At 37.5% G+C, this 21,636-nt stretch overlaps 1 protein-coding gene across 1 annotated transcript; it reads left to right on the top strand.

Moving 5' to 3' along the window:
* Positions 1 to 6,101: 6,101 nt before the first annotated feature.
* FOXK2 (forkhead box K2) lies at positions 6,102 to 20,469 on the top strand. Its single transcript, XM_010293111.1, has 9 exons — positions 6,102 to 6,118; positions 7,528 to 7,722; positions 10,480 to 10,627; positions 11,068 to 11,214; positions 14,138 to 14,331; positions 15,180 to 15,355; positions 16,393 to 16,689; positions 16,936 to 17,145; positions 20,237 to 20,469. The coding sequence occupies exons 1-9, from the start codon at positions 6,102 to 6,104 to the stop codon at positions 20,431 to 20,433; spliced, it is 1,581 nt and encodes a 526-aa protein (XP_010291413.1). The 3' UTR covers positions 20,434 to 20,469.
* The last annotated feature ends 1,167 nt before the right edge of the window (positions 20,470 to 21,636 follow it).

The following is a 21,636-nucleotide window of genomic DNA, read 5'->3' on the forward strand; positions in this document are numbered from 1 at the left end:
ATCAATCGCAAAGGATACAGAGAATTAAGGGAAACATACATGAGGTCATGATTCACTCCCCAGAGGAAAAAGCTGCCACTTTTTGAAGGGCAGTTGCTTTTTGGGTAACCTCTAGAAGTGTCCTGACTAGTAATGACCAAACATAATTGAATGTAAATTTATGGTAAATTAGCCAAATCAAGCTTTAGTTTAAAACCGTGGAGGCAGGGAGGAGGAGGGATCCATCCTAACACAATGTGTATGTGTACGTGTACTTGTAGGAAGTGATGCTATGTTCCTGCTGGGGTAGTTTCTCACATTGCTGCACAGGGTGTGGTCAACTGCAAGCAGAAGAGCATTAAAAACTTTCTTTTTAAAAAGCTAGTAGAGGAGTTTGGCTTTATGTTTCTTTAATATAAATTTTAGAAGTAATTTAAAAAAAAATTTCCCCCCACCCCCCAAAAGTCAATAGAGAAAAGTGGATACTCCTTTCTTCTATTACCAACAATATAGAAAGTTTTATAAATGTAATGCTGAAGCTGTAATTTCTGATGGGAGCACAAGGTTATACCTCATGTAGATGAACAAGCAGCTATGTAAAACATTGCCCCTTGAGAAAGTTGTCTCTGTTTCAGACAACAAGAAAATAATTATAATCTGTTTAGTATTATAATATACTGGATCACCCTTTTTCAGTGTATCCATTATAAAATTTCCTGTGCTGTTAGCATTTTTCTTATTATGAGTAAGTTTTACAGCAGCACTTTTTAATGTAATCCTAGAAAAGACTTTGCAAAACAAATCTCTGAACAGTTATTTGTGTTTAAGGAGCCAAGGAGATGCTTATTACAAAAAAATGTGTAATTTTTGTTCCTAATAACATACACTTTATTAGTAATAATTTAATGCTGGGAGTTTTCAGGTGGCTATTTAGTATTGTGACTATTTGGATGGTTTTATATATCTACCTTCATTATTAATTTGGAAACCCAGATTTTTAACTGCTTTATCTTGAAATTTTGACTGTGTTTTGAAACAGCTCAGTCAATTTGTCTTTTTAATAAGTTTTGGTTTTGTGGATTCTGTTTAGGTCTATTGTATTTTGGAAATGGACTGCAGTATTGACTTGCAGTTCAATTAAATGCAGCCCAAAGTCTTAAAAATAAATTCTGGATGTGAATAATTTAGTATGCCTGCTTTTGGTGTTGAACCATCAGAAACCTTTTGGCATAAAATTCAGAAGAGGAAGTTAGAAAGTGTAGTAATGTGTGTGGTGTGTTTTGTTTTTTTTTTTTTTTTTTTAAAGGGTCGGTTTAGAGGAGCACCCACTTTCTTTGTGGTATGGGAATTGTTGCTTTTCTCCAAGTTAACAGAAGCTGCTACTTTCAGGTATCTCCAAGACATGGAGTTACATCTCTTCTTACAGGTTTTTTAGTGTTTTGCATGTGCACATTGGGTCTGTGAGGGGAACCATGCTCAGCTCTTTCTTTAGAGATGCACCTTTTTCTCGGGACATGAGGGCACAATACACAGACTTTACAAAGGCTGAAAAAATCGATTAACTTTTTGAGCTTTTTTTAACCTCCATGGTATTTCTAGTTGTTTTTGTAAAGACTCATCTTTTCAGCCTTGCTTATTTAAAAATCAGTTAAAAAACAATAGCTAGATCTAGTTTAATTTATAGTTCATTTCCTAATAACCGTTGTGATGAAGTCAATAATAAATGAAGCAGCAAATGGAGAAAAGATGAAATTGTGCTCCTTGTTCCTTCATACTGAAACTTACCCATTAGCAGGAAGTCATACAAATTGTAATTTCCAAGTACTGTGTTCCTACGGACATTTGAATGCCGACTGGTTTTGACGTGCTGGTTTTAGATCTCATTTACAGATGTGACGTGGAACAGCGCGGAGGAAGCAGTGGCCTTGTGTGTCTTTCTAACCCTGTAGAGTGGGGGTCAGTGTGGTTGTTCACCAGTGACTTGGGATATGGGACAGAGAGTCCACGCTTCAGGTGGCAGATAATGCCGAACTGGGGGTGAGGAATGGTTAATATGCTGGTGGGCAGGGCTGTCATCTAGAGGGGCACTGACAAGCTGCAGGAATGGGCTGACGGGCACCATGTGAAGTTCAGCAGAGAGACAAATGTAAAATTCTGCGCCTGGGGTGGGTAGAGGCTGGGAATGACTGACTGGGGAGCAGCTCTGCGGAGGAGGACTGCGGGGCCCTGTGAGAGAGGAGGTTGTCCATGTTTCAGCAGTGCACTCTTGTGATCATGGAGGTTGGCCTCCTACTGGGCAGTAATGGTGTCTGGTGTAGGGCCCCCCATACAAACAAAACTGACAAACTGGAGAGGTGAGGGTAGGGCTACTGAGATGCTTAGGGAACTGGCACATGTGGCATATGAGGACAGGCTAAAGCACCCTGATGTTTTATTTTGTTTGGGGGTTTTTTTTTTTTTTTTTCCTTTTCCCTTGGAGAAGCCCAGTGGTGGATCTTTGTGCAGCCTTCCCTTGCCTAAAGGGTGGCTATAGAAAAGATGGAGCCAGGCTGTGCTCAGAGGCTCACAGTTTGAGGATGAGCAACTGCAGCAATTGTACCTGGACAAATGAGAAAAACCTTTCACTGTTAAGTGGCTAATTACAGGAATGAATTGCTCAACTCTGCCCTTGGAAGGCTTCAAAATTTGATTAGACAGGGCCCTGAGCAACCTGGTCTAACTTGGAAACTAGCCCTGCTTTGAGCAGGTGATTGTGCTAGAGACCTTCAGAGGTCTCTTCCAAACTCCAATTTCTCTGTGGTTCTATCTGAATGGTGTGAAAAAACTCTTTTTGCTTGACTTTTAAAATACAATTGAATCAAAAGTCAGCCTGGAAATGTGCACTGTAGTATTTTACTGGTGACATAAGCTTCAAAGTGTGCATGTCTTCTACCAGAAGTATAAATAAATTAATTGGCCATGAGGATCAGTTTTCCTGGAGTGATGGGGAAAGACCATAAGTAGGTAGGTAAGAGGAATTGGAAAAAGGATTAATTTCAAATCTTCCTTCCGTGGAAGGGAGGATGTATGTAGAAGTATGGCGATTTCCATGTTTTTTTGTTAGTTCACTGATCAAAATAGGGGAGGAGAAGTAAGTACGAATAGCAGCATCTTAGCCTGCTGTACTGTCAGAGAAAACCTAAGTTGAAAAAGATCTGTTTAGTGGTCCAGATGTTGTTAATTACTTCAGTTTCTCTTTGAGGTGAGTTACAGGTTGCCCATGCTTGTGTTTAAAGTATTTGAAATCAAAAATTGAAAAAAAAAAAAAAAAAAACCCACACCCTCCAGATGCCAACTGGCTTCTTTTTTGTGGGTCTTACCTTCTTAATATAAAAAGTTGAAGCTCTCCTTGGCTCTCAGTAAGTCAACAAGAATTTGAAAACTCTCACCTTGTTATTCTTTTAGATCTGTTTAAAATATAGGGGGATACTTAAGGTAATCGGTGTCTGCTGTCATAGTCAATGTAAAAGAATTGAACTACACAGTTGTAACTATCATGGCTTAGAGGTTTATTAGTGCTGAACCCCTGTAAGCTATTTGAATGTAAAATCTGGTGATGCTGATGAGGGAACAGTAGGATGGCAGCTTCTGTCCAGTTTCTGTCCTGGTTCTTAAAAGACAATTAAAATGGAATAATTCAAAGGATACTGAGGCACTGAGTGTCATAGTAGGGTTTACGTACAGGGAGGAAATTGAATTCCTACTTCCATGTTTTGGCTCCTGAGATGGAGACCGGATGGAATCCCTCATTTTCAGTTGGGTGGTATTTTCATATAGGCAGAATTACAAGTATATAATTAGCTTTTTCCTGCAGTACAGACAGAACCACTGAGGGGAAGTGAGAAAATACTAGAAATATGGATGTAACAAAACTAGACTTTGCACATTTTCCCACAAGACACTTAATCTGGCACCCTACAAAGCTGCTAAACTCTTTAGACGTAGTGCCTAGATCAGCACCTCTCCGTTTGGGAGTGTAGCAATAGTAAGAGTTTTCTAGGGAGTAGTTTGAAACTATTTGATGCTTCTTGTCTGTTTTGCAGTAGTCAACCCAGAATGAACTTTTTAAAAAGAGAGTAATTAGGATCATGAGTTGCATGTTGTGGCACATGGGTGGCCGTTTCCTAGATGGCATGCTGTCTGTCCTCCTGGGATGCTCTGCAGAAAGCACAATGAAAGTACTCCTTGTAAGCAATAAACATACAAAATTATTGAAGTGTGGGTACTGTGAACAGTTGCTTGAAATACATAATCTACGACACTGGCCCACCAGTTAAATAGTGCTAGTTTATTTCATCACTTAGATACCTAATATACTTTTCATCATATAACTGTTTAAACATGGATGTTTTGTAAACATTTGTTTTTAGGAATCTGTTAGGTCAATCTTGGTGGCTCTGTTTGATTTCCTACTCTGAATGGCATCACCCTATAAAGGAAGACAGGTAGTTAGTTGAGTAGATGAGGTATAGGGTATGGACTGACAGTTTGCAAAACGACACTCTCTCTCTCTCTTTTTTTTTTTTTTTTTAATGTGGGTTGTATAGGTGAGTTTCTTCTATGGCAACCGTCCTGTGGTAGCACATCATGAAACTATTGTAAACACTTTAAACAGTGAGTAAAATCAAATTCATCTTGCTGCAGACTAAACGCTTGATCAGGTTCCTCCCTCTGGGTGTGCTGTGGTTTTTGTTTTGTTCATTGTATAACTAAAGAATATGCCAAAACCAACTAGATTCTGATGAAATTAGAACATGTTCCGTACTTTGATATGTTTGTGTTAATGCAAGTTACTCAGAAAATCTGTTGGTTAATATAACCTCTTCATTCTGCTTTTTGTCTGAATTCCAGCTATAAAAAATAAGCTTCTATTAAAAAACCTCTGTTTACAAATATGAATCAATTGACAGATGTGGCCTTTTCATAATATTCAGGTGTTTGCATGTTCCAACCAGGTAGTGATTTGTAAGTATATTGTGTCTTCTTTAATAATGCCATCCTTTCAAGCTCAGCATGTGAGATGTTGTAAACTGTAATAGTAACACCTTTAAGTTTTAATATAGTTGCTGGTTATAAGTTCCAAGTTTGTTTGGCACATTTATAGCCTATACAGTACCTTTCATTAGTCAAAGCTTCTGGTTTTGGGGGTGCTTTTTTGGTTTTTTTTCTGAACTTGAGCGACATTTGAGAGCATCATGTGTCAGCTATGCTTTGAAGTCTGTGCTTTAGTCCTATCTGAGTAAGCTGCCCTTACCTTTTTTGCAAAAGATGCCCACAGAGTAGATAATTATTAATTAATAATTAATACCTTAAGGTAGTGCAATAGAGTAAGAAGGGAGATGTTTTAATATGCATACTTACATGGAATATTGGAGGAATTGTCGAGAGTACATTTTATGCGTTTCCGTGTTTCTGGTACTTGTGTCTTGTGAAGATCTACTTTCTCTCCATCCTTACCCCACCCCAGCACTGTAGGACTCTGCTCATTATTATGTACTGGGTTATATTTACTAGGTGATAAGAAATCTAACCAGTGAATGAACATCTAAAGCTATGTTCAGTTGTTCCCATGTTTTTCTGAAGTTGAAATAAGTTTGGTCTGAAAAGCATTAAGTTAAATTTGAAGGTATGGAATAGCCTCATAAAATATGAGGCAGGTGACTAAAATTTAAACCTGTCTCTATGATAAACATACTGTCGTTTACTTTCTGACAGGGATTTTTATTTACTCTTTAGCAAAAAGGATGCCTTTGGTTGGCTACGCTCTTTACATACACATTAAGGAGTCGTGTTGTCATTATTGATGATTAACTGAAATGTTTAGAAAACATTTTTATTAATAAAACAGCTGAGGCCTCTTTCAATTGTCACTAAAACAATATAAGCAAATAATACTTTCTACTGGAAAAAGCAAAGAAATGAGGAGTTACTGAAGATATTAAAAAAACCCGAAACGACTAAACAACTCATTGGTCCATTTAACTTTCTTGCTGAAATGCATGTGCAGTTTTTTGGCATAGATTCTGTTCCTAATTTAGTACATTGAGCAAGTTTCAGAAATAGGTCGCCTGTTAAATTCGGACATGGTCCATACTGAGAAGTAAGACTGAGAGGAAAGCAAGGTCATTGTCAATTCTTTCTCTTTTTCCGGATCCTTGGGTATGTATTGTAGGAAAAAAGAATCACTGCAGTGCATGTGGCAAGGAATGTAGTGAAAATCAAATGCTGTCTTTGTTCTATAAATATCCTTAGAATAATTTTAAGAAATAAAACCCAAAATATATGAGAGTTAGTGTTTTTAAGGCTGCTCCACAGCTGAGTATTCCTTCCAATTCTTACATCACTTTTATCTTTAATATATTTTTTCCGCAGAAAGGATCTCTTTTGTTTACAGTCTGTATCTCGCATTCGTAGCTACATTTGTTAGGCCTGTTCCAGTATGCTGTTGTTTCCTTTCTTTATAAAACTAGATCTACCTAGAATCACTTAAAAAGACCCCAGTGTTTTCTAAGGTTTGTTTCTGGGTATTGTGTTGTTGGAAAGTCCTTTTCATCATGTGGAAGAGGTGTATAAATATACCTGTGTGTTTAGTGCTGAGCGTAGTCTAGCAGCTTAAGAAAGAGGACATAGTAAAATTATTTGAACTGTATTTTTATAGATGCCTTTGTTGAGAGAAAATTAAGTTTCTTGTTTGCTCAATCTGTTTATTTACTGAGAAGTTATATATAGCCTGTTCTGTTTAATGGGGTTAACTTCTAAAAGCCACATACAGAGATGTAGGAAGGAAAATGCTCAAAGGTGCATTCATTGTATTTTATTTTCCAAACCTTTAAACAATTGCACATTGTTAATTTATCATTAGTTTTGAAATTTGGGCATGCAATCTTTTGTAATTTTCAAAAGAGAGCAATTCATTGAAATTGGCTCCTCAACTCTGAAAAAAAGGTATTTCAGTGTAGTACTACAACAGCAACACACTCTGTAAATGATCAGAATTGGGATTGACATGTGTTTAATAAGTATTTTAAGAGAAGATAAACCAAATCCTTTAGTTAGACCAGTGTGTGTGACTGAGTAGACCTCAAATTGGCCAGCATTTATGCTCCTGATTAATTTTAATATCATGGACCTACTTGTTCATTTGCTGAAGCCGTTCTTTGGCAGCATAAAATAATAGCCTTTTGTCTTAAAAATAGTACTTCTTTTAGGGATAGCTGAAAGATCAGAATGAACCTGAAGAAATTTAGAGACAACATATAAACTGCCCTTGTTACAAAGAAGTGCATGTGCTTATATTTGTTTCCAAATTTTAAAGTTGCTTACCTGGGGATCTTTTACTGGTCACATTGATCTTTTGGTATGATGTGTAAAATGAAGACGGTTACAGGCAATTACATAAGATACCGTACCTTTTTATTTTAAAATAAGGTTAGTCGATACGTGCAAGTTATGCAGAAAACCTTACATTCTGTAAACAAGTGGCTTATGTATTTGTTTTTTATTTTTCAGCTGTACTTTCAGGTTTCCCAGCACAAACATCAAGATAACGTTCACAGCTCTGTCCAATGAAAAGAGAGAAAAACAGGAGGCCCCGGAGTCCCCAGTGAAGCCTGTGCAACCCCAGATCTCTCCCTTAACAATAAACATTCCAGACAACATGGCTCACCTGATCAGCCCTCTCCCTTCTCCCACAGGAACTATCAGGTATTTAAACCCTGCAGATTGGATATAGGGCAATGTATGGTTACAGACTTCAGACAACTTTCTAATTCATTTTTAGTATTTTGCTTTTGTGGTAAAAGTTTAGTTGAAGCTCAGCATTACCTGCCTTGCAGAAAACTGCCATTCTTCTAACTGATCAGATAGTTGCATGAACAGCCTTTAATATGCAAATTTAACATGTAACAGTTTGCTCAGGAGCCTGGCATTCTTAGAACAGCAAGGGAGCATATCTTTTTCTTGCATTCCAGATGATTTAAATTGCTTTTTACTCTTGCATGCTTATGGCAACATTTTAAATGAGATAAGTCTAAATTACACCATTTAAAAATATTCTGATAGTCACTGCCGCCCTGAAGTTTATCATTAGAAAGAATGATTTTTGGTTATCATTAATGTGGAAAATAGACTGTTCTCTTACTATAGAAGATTTATTATTGATTAGTTGTTGCTGGAAGTAAAAGGACGTTTTACTTAAATTACAGTGTAAGATGCAGAGTTCATTGTAGGGAAGTCTTCTGCAGGGGAGGGTAATGGTGTTTTTTGCTTGCTGGGGTGCTTAATTTGGTAATTGTAGCCATTGTCCGACTTGTTATTTGGGACCAAACTCAGTTAAGCATAAGCGAGCTGTCCTCACAAACTGGCAAAATGACTTTAGATACAATTTTTAATATTTATAGATAGTTCAGGAGCAAAAATTTCATTTAAAGGCACTGAAAGTTGTATTTCAAAGTCATATACAGGCTTCTGAATTTTTTTTCCTTCCCTTCTCACTTCCTGTATCTTCAGTGAAGGACTGTTAATGCTTGATTTTTAAAAATGTAGATCTTGTTAATGAAATTTGAATGTAAGGATAATTGACTTCTTTCATGCTTGCCAAGATCTTGATCTCAATATCGTAGTGTTTAATGAGATCTATATAAATGGTGGAAGTAGAGAGAAGAGAGATCTAGACTTGACTGTATAACAGGTTTGCTTTCTTATTAAAATTCAGGGAAAACATACCTTGCTCAAGAAATGACAGAACAGCTCATAAATATTTCAGATAATATCACATATATCACCACAGCCTTTGCCTCACTATGAATTTTGTAATTCTCTTCAGCGCTTTCATGCACCTGTTGAGTATAGTTTATTACCCCCCCCCAAAGATGACAGTTTTGAGTCTATTTTGAGAGCAAAGCTTGACAGTTTCTCTTCAAATCACCCTGTTTTGTAGAAGACTTGTAAACTTGCTTTGATGATACCATATGTGTCGCTTTGTCAATATATGCTAAAGTGAGCACAGTAGAGAGATGTTGTCAGTAGATATGTGAAAACATAGAACAGCAGTGACCTATATTTAAAATAATAAATTAGTTACACGTTTTGGCTCTAGTGAGGGATTCTTCCATAAAACACTTAAAAAATCCAATCTCCCTTGTATAGTATATCACGAGCAGCAAATTGTTGGTGTATTTCTTGTGGTGTGAAACTTGAAGAATTTTTTTTTAAATATATATTGCCCAGTCTACAGTGCCTGCCTTGTTTCTGTACATAAAAAGGGAGGTAGCAAAATAACTTGAGAGGCCAGGCAGACAAACAAAACTTGGCAGATGTAAATTTATTAAACCTTTATTGTATAAATCTAAATAACATTCTCTAGCTTTGTTACTTGATGTTTTGAACCTTAGACTCAAGTTAGGTAAAAGATTGTCTTTGGAAATAAGTCTGGTTCTGGGGACACAGCAGGCTTTGTCATTCTAATTCTTACTTACCTTTTTGGGAATTTGAGGACTGTGTTGAAATCGGTTACAGTATGAATCGCTGAGAAGTAAATGTCCTTGTAGAGGACTGCCAAATTTTTTGGGGGAGGGAGGGGACAGACATCACCCACTGACTGTCTCTTCCTTGTTGGCTAAATGGGAACTGTAGAAGAAAACAGGCTTGGTGCAGCTGTGGTTCCTATGGACTGTGCGAGGCAGGGGGACAACTGTTAGAAAGACGTTACAGTGAAATTACATGTAATTTTATCTTTGTTTTTCTATGATGGATAGCAAAATGTGAGGTATCAAGAGCCTCTTCTTTCATTGTTCAGCATTATCTTTTGCTTTGTAGCAGGGTATCTGCTCTGTTGGCCTAATACTGTGTTAAATTAGATGAGTCAGTGTTGATGCATCCCATATATAGATAAGTTTATGATTTTTATACATGTATATGTGTGTGTATGTATGTGCACATACCTGTAAACACTTAAAATAATGTTTTAGATTGAAATGAGAATCAAAACTTCTTTTTCCTCACTGTATTTTCTCATATGTGCAAAAATACTGCACAGGAGAGAGGATATTTTTTGAGCGGACTGAATACAAGCATATGGCAGAAATTTCATGCAAGATGTGTTTCTTGTTTCAGATGAGTGTCTTGAAATTTGTGGTTGCTTATGTAGTTAAAGTGGACTTTTCTGTTGGCAAATCTTACACAACTATAATACAGCCTAATAAATCATTAATCCTTTTTTCTTTTGAGGAGGAAAGCCCGAGCTTCATTTGATGGGTTTCTTCCTGCAGTGATTTTAATTCCCATGGATGAGTTAGAAAGGCTTTGGAAGATGAGGTTTATAATGGAAATACTGACAGACCCTTAACTGTCGTCTAGAAGCTCTGGTAGAGGGCTTTTCTGCAATAAGAGCTTTTTGATTAGACATAATGTGGTGATATACTGTATAACAAAATAGTAGGATCTTCTTTTTATGCTCTACAGTGCTGCAAATTCCTGCCCATCTAGCCCCCGTGGTGCAGGCTCTTCAGGGTACAAAATGAGTCGTGTAATACCATCTGACCTACATTTAATGGCTGACAATTCACAGTCAGAAAATGACAAGGAAGCATCGGGTGGAGATAGCCCAAAGGTAAACATTGTTTGAAAACAAACCCATAAATTACATCTTAAGTGAATGTAAAGCTTCTGAAATTTTGTTTGCTAAAGTATATGTGCTAAGTCGTAATTCAACATTACAGACTTTAAAAAAAAAATTGTAGGTTTTTGTCGTAGATGTGAGATTTATCTTGACCTCTCTTCCCTTTGCGGGAGGGTCTGTATGTATTTTCAGTTATGTATCTGTTTATAGGCTATTGAAAATTCTTTACTTTGTATGTTTCTCCAAATTTGTAATGTTATCTTAAAATCTGCTAATCAGAAGAGCACAATTGTTTTAGTTTCTTTTCTGCTTCAAGATTTTGGTCGTCCAAAAGTGCCTGAAGATCATTGTGTTTTCTAACTCTCAATTTTGGAAGGGGTGTGTATATCTCTAAAGTTTATTGATGCAGACTTTTCTTTTTTTTTATACAGGATGACTCTAAGCCACCTTACTCCTATGCACAGTTAATAGTACAAGCAATTACAATGGCACCTGATAAGCAGCTTACACTAAATGGAATTTATACGCACATAACTAAAAATTATCCATACTACAGGACAGCAGACAAGGGCTGGCAGGTAAATTTGATTTCTGGAATTTTATTTTTAGTTGTGAGTAATACTAGCAGCTATAAATGGTCATAAGTCAATTGGTGAGCCGAACAACCCTTCACAAACAGAATTTGTCAAATGAGTGTGTTGTCTTTTTCCTGATTGTAGGTTCTGCAACAAAGTAGGCAATTTACATTATTCTATATTTGAAACATTGCTTTATTCATGGAATGGAATTCTCTCAATCTTGAGGAGGGATGCATACAGTCTTTTGGGGAAGAAAAGTACAATTGGCACTGTGGATTTAACTATACGTATGCTATCTAGGAATGTAGTTTTGTTCTGTAACTTAGAATTGTGTAAACATCTGTATTGTTATCTTGAGATAAAATTAAGATATTAAAAGTTACATTTGTTTTATTTGAAAACAGTGATCTTGATGATACAGTACCATGAAGGAACAAGTGTGTGTTACCTGTTGTTATCTTGCACTAGTATGTGCCCTCTTTTATTTGTGCAACATAGTCTATTTGTGAATTTAATTGTTTCTGTACTGAGTTAGACCAAACCCTTCAATATGTAGAATTAATTTCTGCTTTCTTCTCATTTTTAAAAAGACCAACCTCAGCATTTGCCAGGATGACTAACTAAGTATGAATCAGTCTGGCATAGTCTTTCCAGATACGCATAAAGGTTCAATGCCTTCACTGCTGTTTTTAGTTCCAGCAAAGGACAGAAGAGCACAATTAGCAGGACTGGCCAGTTTGCCCGTGTAACATTCAGACTGCACTGTCAGTCATGGAGTATCAGTTTCACTGTGTTGCTGCTTAGTGCAGTCATGATCTGCAACAGAGGCATGCTCTGAAGTTATTTTCAGGGAAGTAAAATTTGGAGGGACTGGGGGAGGGGAAAAGGGAGGAAATGTTAATACTCGCTGTACAAGTCGAAGACTAAAGAATATGTCCCCTCTCAGTTGAGGAATAGATTCTTAAATATTAATCACACAGTTATTTGTCATAGGGCCTATATGAAGGTTGAATCACTCTTAGAGGAATTCCAAGGTTACTGCGGAATGTAACTGTTCCTAGCATTTTGCTATGGTTTGGCCAGTAAAGGGCTTAGCTGTTGTGGCTGGGAAGTCTCTTAAGAATTTTGCTTCCCTTGCACACAATGCAGACTCCTGGCTGAAGTCATACTAATGGATCTGGTTGAGCAGCAAGATTCTGTTTTTAAAATGTGGGTGTGCTTTTTGCTTCCTATTCTGAAATACCTTGAATATCTGTGTGTATAATGCTTCTTTATGTAAGCAGCATGGAACCAAACATGCACATACATTGTAATGCATGGTTAAAGAATTCTGCCTTAGAACAGTGTATGTGTTTAGATGTGTAATACTTCACAAAACCAAGGTGATAGACACAGCAGACATAGTATGTTCTGGAATAATTAATTAGCACCTGTTCATAAAAATAATTGGAAAAGCTGAAAATTAGATGCTGTTCAGTCACTAGTCATATAAAGCACTGCTATAACACTAACAAGCATACCTCATGTGTGAATAGCTCTGCTAGCTTTTATCCATCAGGTATTAGATTACAGGTGGGGTCACTTACATGATAGATGTTTTAAATAATATTTGAGGCTATATATGCACATATTACTAAAAACACAGAGTACATACATGTGCATAGTATCCAAATCCTATACCTTAATAAATAGTATTGAGGTATTTATATCCTTTGTTATGTAAAGGTCTCATTTTGTTGAGGACTTGAAGACTCCTCTTTGTGAACTTATTTTAGCAGGTGCTTTTGGATCTACTCTTTTATTCTAGCGTATGGAGAAATAAATACAATTTATAAACATGTTCTTGGCATCTTTCTAGTCCTGTTTCAGTTTTTGGCAGGGGAAAACCATTTCTGGTTTCATCAGTTTGCATTTAAGAAACCATGCATGGTTATCATTGCTTTAAGTTTTCCAAACTTGCCATCAGGGTTATGAACTCAGACATTTGAGCAGGATTTGCATTTGATTTTGCAAATTTTTGAAGAACTTTTGTTAATGTAAAGCTTTTTCTCCATTTTTCCTCTGTTCCCCCCCCAAGTATTTCAGTATGTCTGCTTATCTTTATTTTCTTCTTGTTCAGTGATAATAGAGAGAATTTGGGTTTATATATCTTAAAAAAAAAAAAAAAAAAAAAGGCATGCCAAGCCAGGCATAGATACAGCCACTTCAAGGTGTTAGTAGTTTTCTACATTTCTCTGATCAAAGAGTTGTGTGTGATACAGCAAAGTGAGGATGAAACAATGTGCGAACTGAGTGCGGTAATGAAAAGCTGTTTTAGGACCTACTGCCATTTGTTGTTTTTCTAGACACGCTAAATCCTTGGCTCCTTCGTTGAGACAGACTGGACTGTGGGTCAACTCCCAATAAACTAACTGCGTTTGGAACTTGTGTAATTTAACCTTTTCTTTCTGTATAGTGGAACAGTAACAGGATTCTCTCATAAGATCAGAATCAGTATATGCTGTATTTTACTGGGCCTCCTAGAATGACCTGACATTTTCTTTGACACCTGGGGAAGGGTGGTATATGAAGACTCATCAATTTTTTCTTTTTTCTTTTTTTTTTTTTTAAACACTGCATTATGCTCAAGTATTTCTAGTGTTCTAACAGTTGTTTGCAATCACCATGTTTCTCATGAGAGAATTAAATGGGATTCCTGTTGTTGCCACATTAGCATACTGTTTTTTTAATTGTTGGGAAAGATTTGAAAAATGCAAGAGTCCTTCAGGTTTATGGCACTGCCTTTGTAGTGCTCTGAGTTCTGTTGAATTAAGGAATTAAAGAGCTGAACCCCGAGTCTCCTGTAATACAAACTGCTGCAAGTAGGCCACATTCTGACTTGGAAAAGTTACATGAATTCTACATATTTTTTTATGTTCCATAGAATTCAATACGTCACAATCTCTCTCTGAATCGTTATTTCATCAAAGTACCACGTTCCCAGGAAGAACCAGGCAAAGGCTCATTCTGGAGGATAGACCCTGCCTCTGAAAGCAAATTAATAGAGCAGGCTTTTAGGAAAAGGCGGCCTAGGGGAGTACCTTGCTTTAGAACCCCTCTGGGACCACTCTCTTCTAGGTAAGGAAAAACAGATGAACAAAAAGACTATGGCTGTTGTTTAATCTTCAGGCTGATACAGACTTGATAGTTCTGGATACAGTCACAAGTTTAGTAATTTAATTTCATCCAGACTCAGTATTTGAATTCTGTATCACTTACTAGGAGGCTGCCCCATACACTAGGCTTGTCTTTATTGCTTGCTTTTAGTGTTAAAGACCTGACTCCGTTTGCATAACTATCAGATTGTTAATGTAAGCAAGCCTTGCTGTACCTTTGGTGTTGTTTTTCTTCTTTTTTTCTTTTTTTTTTTTTTTCCCCAGAATTACAATTTTAATTTCTAACTGTCATCTACTGCATTTTAAAACTTTGCAAAGAAAGTTGTCAAATACCGGCTACCATTTTATAGAACTTAGAGATGACAATTGTGTATTTAGTTTGATAATGTTCAAGCAGAATTCATGATCGGGAAATAACGTTTGTTTAAATTACTCCCTCTGTAAAGTTACAGCCTTTCTGCTGGTGCAGATCTTTTATTACTTGCCCTGTAGACTGAGATTTCTTCATTCTTCTTTACCAGTAGAAACGTTTCACAGATTTTTTTTTTTTTTTTAGAGAGTCTCCCTAAGAAGGCATCCAGCCACTTCCTCTCCATTAACTATACCTGAAATTTGCTTTTAAATTGTGTCCCTGTTTACCAGAAGCTTCATAAAATATGAGAACTGCTTTGGGTTGTAACTGTACCTGCCAGAAGGCAGAGGTGCCCTCCTGTGGGCAGTGTGTGTTATGGTCTCTTTAGAGGAAGGTCACTGTCTTTAACAGTTCAGAAGTTAAAACACATCAGCTGCTGCTTTCATTTTTAAATACAGAAGTGCCCCAGCTTCTCCTAATCACTCTGGAGTGTTGTCTGCGCACTCCAGTGGAGTCCAGACCCCCGAGAGTCTGTCCAGGGAAGGATCTCCAGTCCCAATGGAACCTGAGCCTAGCGCTATCCAGCCAAAACTAGCGGTAATACAAGAAGCGCGATTTGCACAGAGTGCCCCAGGTGAGGAATCCTGAAATAAGTGTGTGGGGCTTGGAGGTGGGAGAGGGCTACTACATAAATATCACCAAGACTTCACAAGTACATCCAAGAAAGGGTAAATATTTAACTTGTTGACATTTAGAGCAAATCTTTGATAAACATGTGAACATGCCTGGTAAATTCTGTTTGCATACATACAGACTGTTATCTGTGTGCTGTTCCAGCACACTTGATCACTTTGGTACGAAGCAGAGTTTGTGCTTCTGTCCTTTATACGACTCTACTCTCTTCTAACAGTTGTCACTTCCTTTCAAAATGTATTCTTTCTGGTTTAGGAAAAAAACCCAAACAAACCTGTAACACATGTAACCTAAAGAAATAAGCAAATGTCTTGCACACATCTGTGGTCATGTCATCCTTTCAACGGTGAGGATGAGAAGAATTGAAAGGATAAAGAGAGAAGGAATAAATTTGCATGATAAGAATTTTCCTATTTAAAAAAAAGAGCGAGCAGAAGGCATGATGGGTTAAGGATGTATTTATTTAATTACCTTAGCTCATATACTTTTGCCATCCATTTTCTTGGTGATATTCTGGTACTACAGAAGTGCCAGTGCCTTTCTGTGGCAAAGGTAAACATGGTCCTATGCAGAGATACCAGGCTTTCCCCAGCCTAGGAAGCTGAGAGTTTTGTTAATGCAGACATGCGCCGCCCAACACCCGAAGCGCATATATGTTCCTGTCTACGGAAGGGAGTTTTACTAAATGAATATTAAACCTAGCTGTGGTAATACAGCTGCATTTGGGGGGAGGTGAGAGGGCTTTTTCCCAAATGGTGTATGGGTCTTACTGAGCCAGTACAGTGCTTACCTTGAATATGTGGCTTGGAATAGCCATGTGTCATAATCTTCATTGTCCCGTTTTATCTTTTGGATCATTCAGGCATTAGTGAAGGGAGTCGTTAGTCCTCTGAGGCTTTAGTGTTAAGTTTAAAGGAATATCTGGCTTAAAAGAAATAATTAAAATTGGCGGCCTAATTTTTGTCTTTTTCTTGGTAGGATCACCTCTATCTAGCCAACCAGTTTTAATTACTGTACAACGGCAGCTACCACAAACTATTAAACCTGTCACCTACACTGTTGCAACTCCTGTGACAACATCAACATCCCAGCAGCCTGTAGTTCAGACCGTGCATGTTGTCCACCAGATACCAGCTGTGTCTGTCACAAACGTGACTGGATTAGCACCAGCAAACACTTACACTGTAGCTGGACAGGCAGTAGTCACGCAAGCTGCAATGGTAACCCAGCCCAAGGTAGAACCTCAAGAGAACGGAGACCACAAGGAAGTAAAAGGTGAGAACCTGTAGAGTTAGTTGTTTTGCTAGCTCTTTATACAGAAGGATTATTATTTGAAACTTGCTTCCAGATGAACACTTGAAATGTTTGGCTAAAACTGAAGATTTCTGCATCATAATTTCTCAGATACATTGGAGCTAGTAATAAAACTGCATACCTTTTCGCTGAGGATTGACTGAGTGAAAGCAAATGGTTCTTTAACACTTTCTTGTTTGTAACAACGTTTTATCTTCTGTTTTTCAGTTAAAGTGGAGCCTATACCTGCTATTAGTCATGCTACAATAGGAGCTGCTAGTCGTATCATTCAGACATCTCAGACCACACCCTTACAGACAGTTACTATAGTGCAACAGGCACCTCTAGGTCAACACCAGCTACCAATAAAAACTGTAACGCAGAACGGAACGCACATAGTACCTATCACCACTGCGATACAAGGACAGGGCAACGCTGGTACGTACTGCGTCAGGGTGTTCTGTTGCTTTGTATGTGTTAAAACCTCAAAGTTACCAGTGCTGAATTTTTGAATTCTGTTCTCATGTCTTCCATAGTTATACTGAAAACTAAGTTCTACAAAAAATGTAGATTACAGACTTGTAAGGGACTGTTCCCTGCCCGTTGGTAAGAACCAGTGTTCCTCTTCGTTGATGATTACCTGAATTTATTCTTTTTGTGGTCATTATAGGGATGTACTTAGTGGTGACAACCCATCCTCCCTCCTCATTAAAGCCAGGATATAAACAAGTTTCAAAAGAAATTCCTGTAGAACAGTGCCATTAAATTGATAACTGCTCCCCAGATGATTTGTCAAGAACCAACCATCAGGAAAACAAGACAGGACTTGCTTGTGGGTTGGCTTTTTGAACTGTTACTTTTAATTCTGTTTTTACTGAACCTGTACTAAAAATGACAAAAATTCGGTAAAATTTTGAGATTCTTCTTGTCTGAACACTATCTTTCCCCTCTCAGACTCAGCAGTCTTGAGTGGGTAGCAGTACTTTTTCACAATTTTCATATATTCACACTTGTTCACAGAACGTTCAGTTTTGGTTTGCTTTGCAGGTGCATGCAGCTTGTTTTAACAGTTTCACTTTGAGATGTTATCTGATACTGAGGTAGCTTTGTTGTCATAAAATATGTTTGCAGAAATAGTTTTAGGCTATCATATCAATTTATTACATGCATTTCTGCTCTAAAGTCTTTCTAATGGAGTGAATCATCTGCTTAGTGTCCTTTTTCCTTCTTCTGTCACTGACATTTATAGGTCAGTGTTCTGTTGGCTTCCACTTCATTTCCACCTTAAGTAAAACAAAAGCAGTCGCTGTCAGACTAAATATGCCCTTCTTTTGTCAGAACGGGATGTATGAATTGAGCCGAGAGTCATGTGGAATATACTGAAAAGTTGTTTTTTAAAATGAAGAAATAGTTCTTTTTGTCTTTTTCTTGACTCTGAAAACTTGACTGTTTTCAACATGTTTTCCTTGGTAGGGAAGCCTAATGGCTGCTAGGCATTTTTAAGAAATGTGACTGAACGTAGGAGTAGAATTGTGGTGCTTCTCACTGTTTCACTGTGTGATAGAGGTGCGCTTGCAGTGATGGGAGTTTTCGTTTTGAGGTTCTTAGACTTAAATACCGAATGAGATGTTCACATTTTGAACAGCAAGTGAGGTGTATTCCAGGTCCTGGTCTCTCTGTTACAGTAACTCCTAAACCAGCAAGAAACCAGGTAATTCTCAGGCAAAGCATCTGAAGGGGGAACTAAGCCTACAGAAATACAGATTTGTTTGTATGTGTCTACAAATACGTCTGCATTCACACGCATACATGTTGATACATCTGTGTTCACATGCGTACAACTGTATTTAAACACACATATTTGTATATATATGTGTGTGTGTTTTTGGAGAAAGAAGATTTGTGCAATCTGAAAGCGAAGAAATCCAGAGCAACTTACTGTTCTAACATTTTATGTTTGTAGTAAGAAGGTGCTTTTGGATCGTACTCTCAACAAAACAGTTTGGCAGCACTTTCTACTACGTGTCAGTCTAACTGAAAGCTGTGAAGTCCAGAATAAATTCAGGTCTCTTACTGCAGAATAAAATTATGCAACAAGATATTCTTTATTTTGACTTTCAGTGTAGATTTCAGTCATTCTTATTTTGTGCATTTCATACTTCCACATTATCAGTTGTGCCTGCAGCCAGTATTAAACAGACCTCACAGTGAATAATGCAGTAGTAGTCTTAATGTGTGTTTGAAGATGAGGGGTAAACTTCTTGTTTTTATTTAAATAACAATAAATTTGCAGTAAGGCATTTTATTCAGAAGTAACTATCTCTATGGCATCTATTCGGAAATTGTACAGGGAATAGCTTTTCTAATAGCAGGTGAATGACTTGAGGTACATGAGCAAATTATTGTGCAGTGAAGGTTTTTGTGCCAGATAAATATTCTCTGAACTATTTGTTCTACGAGTAGGTACTAAGTACAGAACAGCTTGGTCACATGCAGAAGCGATATTCCAGGTATCCTCTAGGATAGCTTACTAAGAACAAATATAACAAGTTTAGCAAATAATTCCTTATGGAATTCATGTTTAAGCTCCACTAGCAGGGAATGTGTAGGGGAAAAAAAAAAAGCAGGCAGCTTGATAATGTTTACATCAACTTTCATGAAATGAACGAGCAAATTTATAGTGAATATTTTGCATTATTTGCAAAGGCATTTGAATAGTTGGTTTGATTCAAGTCAGGGTCGATACTGAGAAATGGACTGCTAAAAAGTAGAGGGAAGGAAGTTTTGGGTGTCTCAAGGTTTAAAGGACTGTACTTGCCCTTTAATGATGGCTTGTACTATCTCTTCTGTGGAATGAGAAAGATCAACAGAAATGCATACAGTTCAAACATCCTATTCAAGATTTTTATCTAACTCAGTTGTGCACTTGAATCTAATCAAATATGTCATTTCTTGATACTACTACTTGTTAAAGCACTGCTTTTTCCTTATGTTGTGGGTAGATGCCTCATTACTGGTAAAAGCAGAATTACTCAAGCGGACTTGAGTCATCTGCATCTCGTGGCTGTGTGAATTGCATAGGTTTTCTTACAGCCACAGGTGAACATGACATGGTGGTGCTCTCCTTCCAGGCTAAGTAATGCATTTCTGCAGTGATCTGTAGGCGTGGCCAGAACCTCCTGAAAGGGGATTTTGAATTCACTTTCCTGCTTGGTCACAAATTACAGTGTAGACTGGCTTTCAGTCATGTAATCTTTCTCTGCCTTCAGCTCCCCATTGACAAAACGGAGATACTTCCCCGTTCTCCCACCTTCGTCCAAATCTGCATGAGTGTTGAGTTATTTGGGAAAATGCCTTTCAGGTCTGTACAAAGACTAAACAACTAGACCTGAATCTCAACTGGGATTGCTAATACCCCATGTAGTACAAATAAAGGAATTCTTCATTTTAATAAAGATGCAAGGTTGCTTTCAGTATCATCTGTTTTGACAAAGATCAGGGTGCTGAAGTTTCTGATTTCTTTTTACAGCTGCTGCGAGTCCTTTGCATATGTTAGCAACCCATGCATCCGCATCGGCATCTCTTCCAACAAAGCGCCAGAATGGAGACCAGTCAGAACAGCAGGAACTCAAACGTATCAAAACAGAAGATGGAGAGAGCATAGTCATAGCTGTTAACGTGGACACCCCGTCTGTGGCAGTGAGTGATAAAGGCAGCCAGAACTAGAAACTTAGGGGAGTTTTCTTTTTTTTGTTTTTTAAATAAACTCCGTGGTGCCAAAAGGAGACACTTAAATATAACACCTAAAATGTTGGAACATGTTCTCACGCAGTGGGGAAAGGGGCCCTGTGATCAGACTTCAACTTTCAGCACTGAAAAAAACCCAACACAGGTGGCCTTAAAACTTGGTAATTTAAAGTCAAACTGCAAAACATCTTGTTCCAGAGGCTGTGACCCCCGCTCCTCCCTGCCCCCTACTGAACTGTGTACACTGAGAAATACAGTGTTGGGGAGGGCTGCAGCTTTAAAAAAATCTTTATCAGATTATTTTAAGGACTGAGTATCTCAGTGTAATGGCAGCATGATAAGCGCTTAGTGTGAACTGGTTTCAAACGATTGTATATTCCTTAAAGGGAACAGAGGCAAGGAGCCATTTCCTACATCTTGGCAGCTAGCCTTTCATAATGACCTACCCGATGCAGTTGTTGGTAGATATGCAGTATTTTGTTGTTCACATGTGGAATTAGAAACTTTTGAGGTGTATTTTCATTTCTTTGCAAAATAATGGGGTCTTTGACATTTCAAATCACTCCATTTCTACTCCGGAAACTTTGGAATCACACAATACTTTTCATGTGAAATTTCGTTTGGTAAAAAACTGAATGTAGGGTTTTTTTAACCAATGGAATGATTTACTTTTGTCTGTCCTGTTAAAGTTCAGATAAAGCTACTTTATTACATCTGCAAATTTTCATATTTTAGCAGTTGCCTGATAAATTTAATCAAATTTTATTACCATGTGTAGTGATCAAATGCTTCTTTGGGCTTGCATGTAACTGATTAGAAATTACAATGTAAATGAGCCGTTAACTGACGTAAAGAACTGCTATGAATTTGACCAGAGCTGCACTTACCTGTTTCTCTTTCTGCTACCTTTTGCTGTTTGTTACTTTGTGTTGACTTTGACTGTCCCTGGCATATTTTTCCAGTCTAAAGTAAAACAAGAGTCTCGCTTAATATTGTGTATGTTTAAGATAACAGACTGTTCTTCGTTTAGAAAGATAAAATTCTTTATCACAAGTCCTTTTAAAAAGAGAGTAAAATTATCTTGTCAGAGGTATATTCGATATTTTTAAGCTTAAGCACCCATTCAGTAGAAATTAATCTGACCAGTTTCTCCATAACACTTTTGATGTCATACACTGACCT

This window comes from Phaethon lepturus, unplaced genomic scaffold (genome assembly GCF_000687285.1).
Source record: "Phaethon lepturus isolate BGI_N335 unplaced genomic scaffold, ASM68728v1 scaffold20348, whole genome shotgun sequence".
In the NCBI taxonomy this organism is placed as follows: Eukaryota; Metazoa; Chordata; class Aves; order Phaethontiformes; family Phaethontidae; genus Phaethon; species Phaethon lepturus.

Bases quoted from the DNA above. Each gene is read 5' to 3' on its own strand.
- FOXK2 (XM_010293111.1), top strand. The intron at 7,723-10,479 runs GTATTTAAACCC...TATGCTCTACAG, and splicing joins TCTCCCACAGGAACTATCAG to TGCTGCAAATTCCTGCCCAT. The intron at 10,628-11,067 runs GTAAACATTGTT...TTTTTTATACAG, and splicing joins CGGGTGGAGATAGCCCAAAG to GATGACTCTAAGCCACCTTA.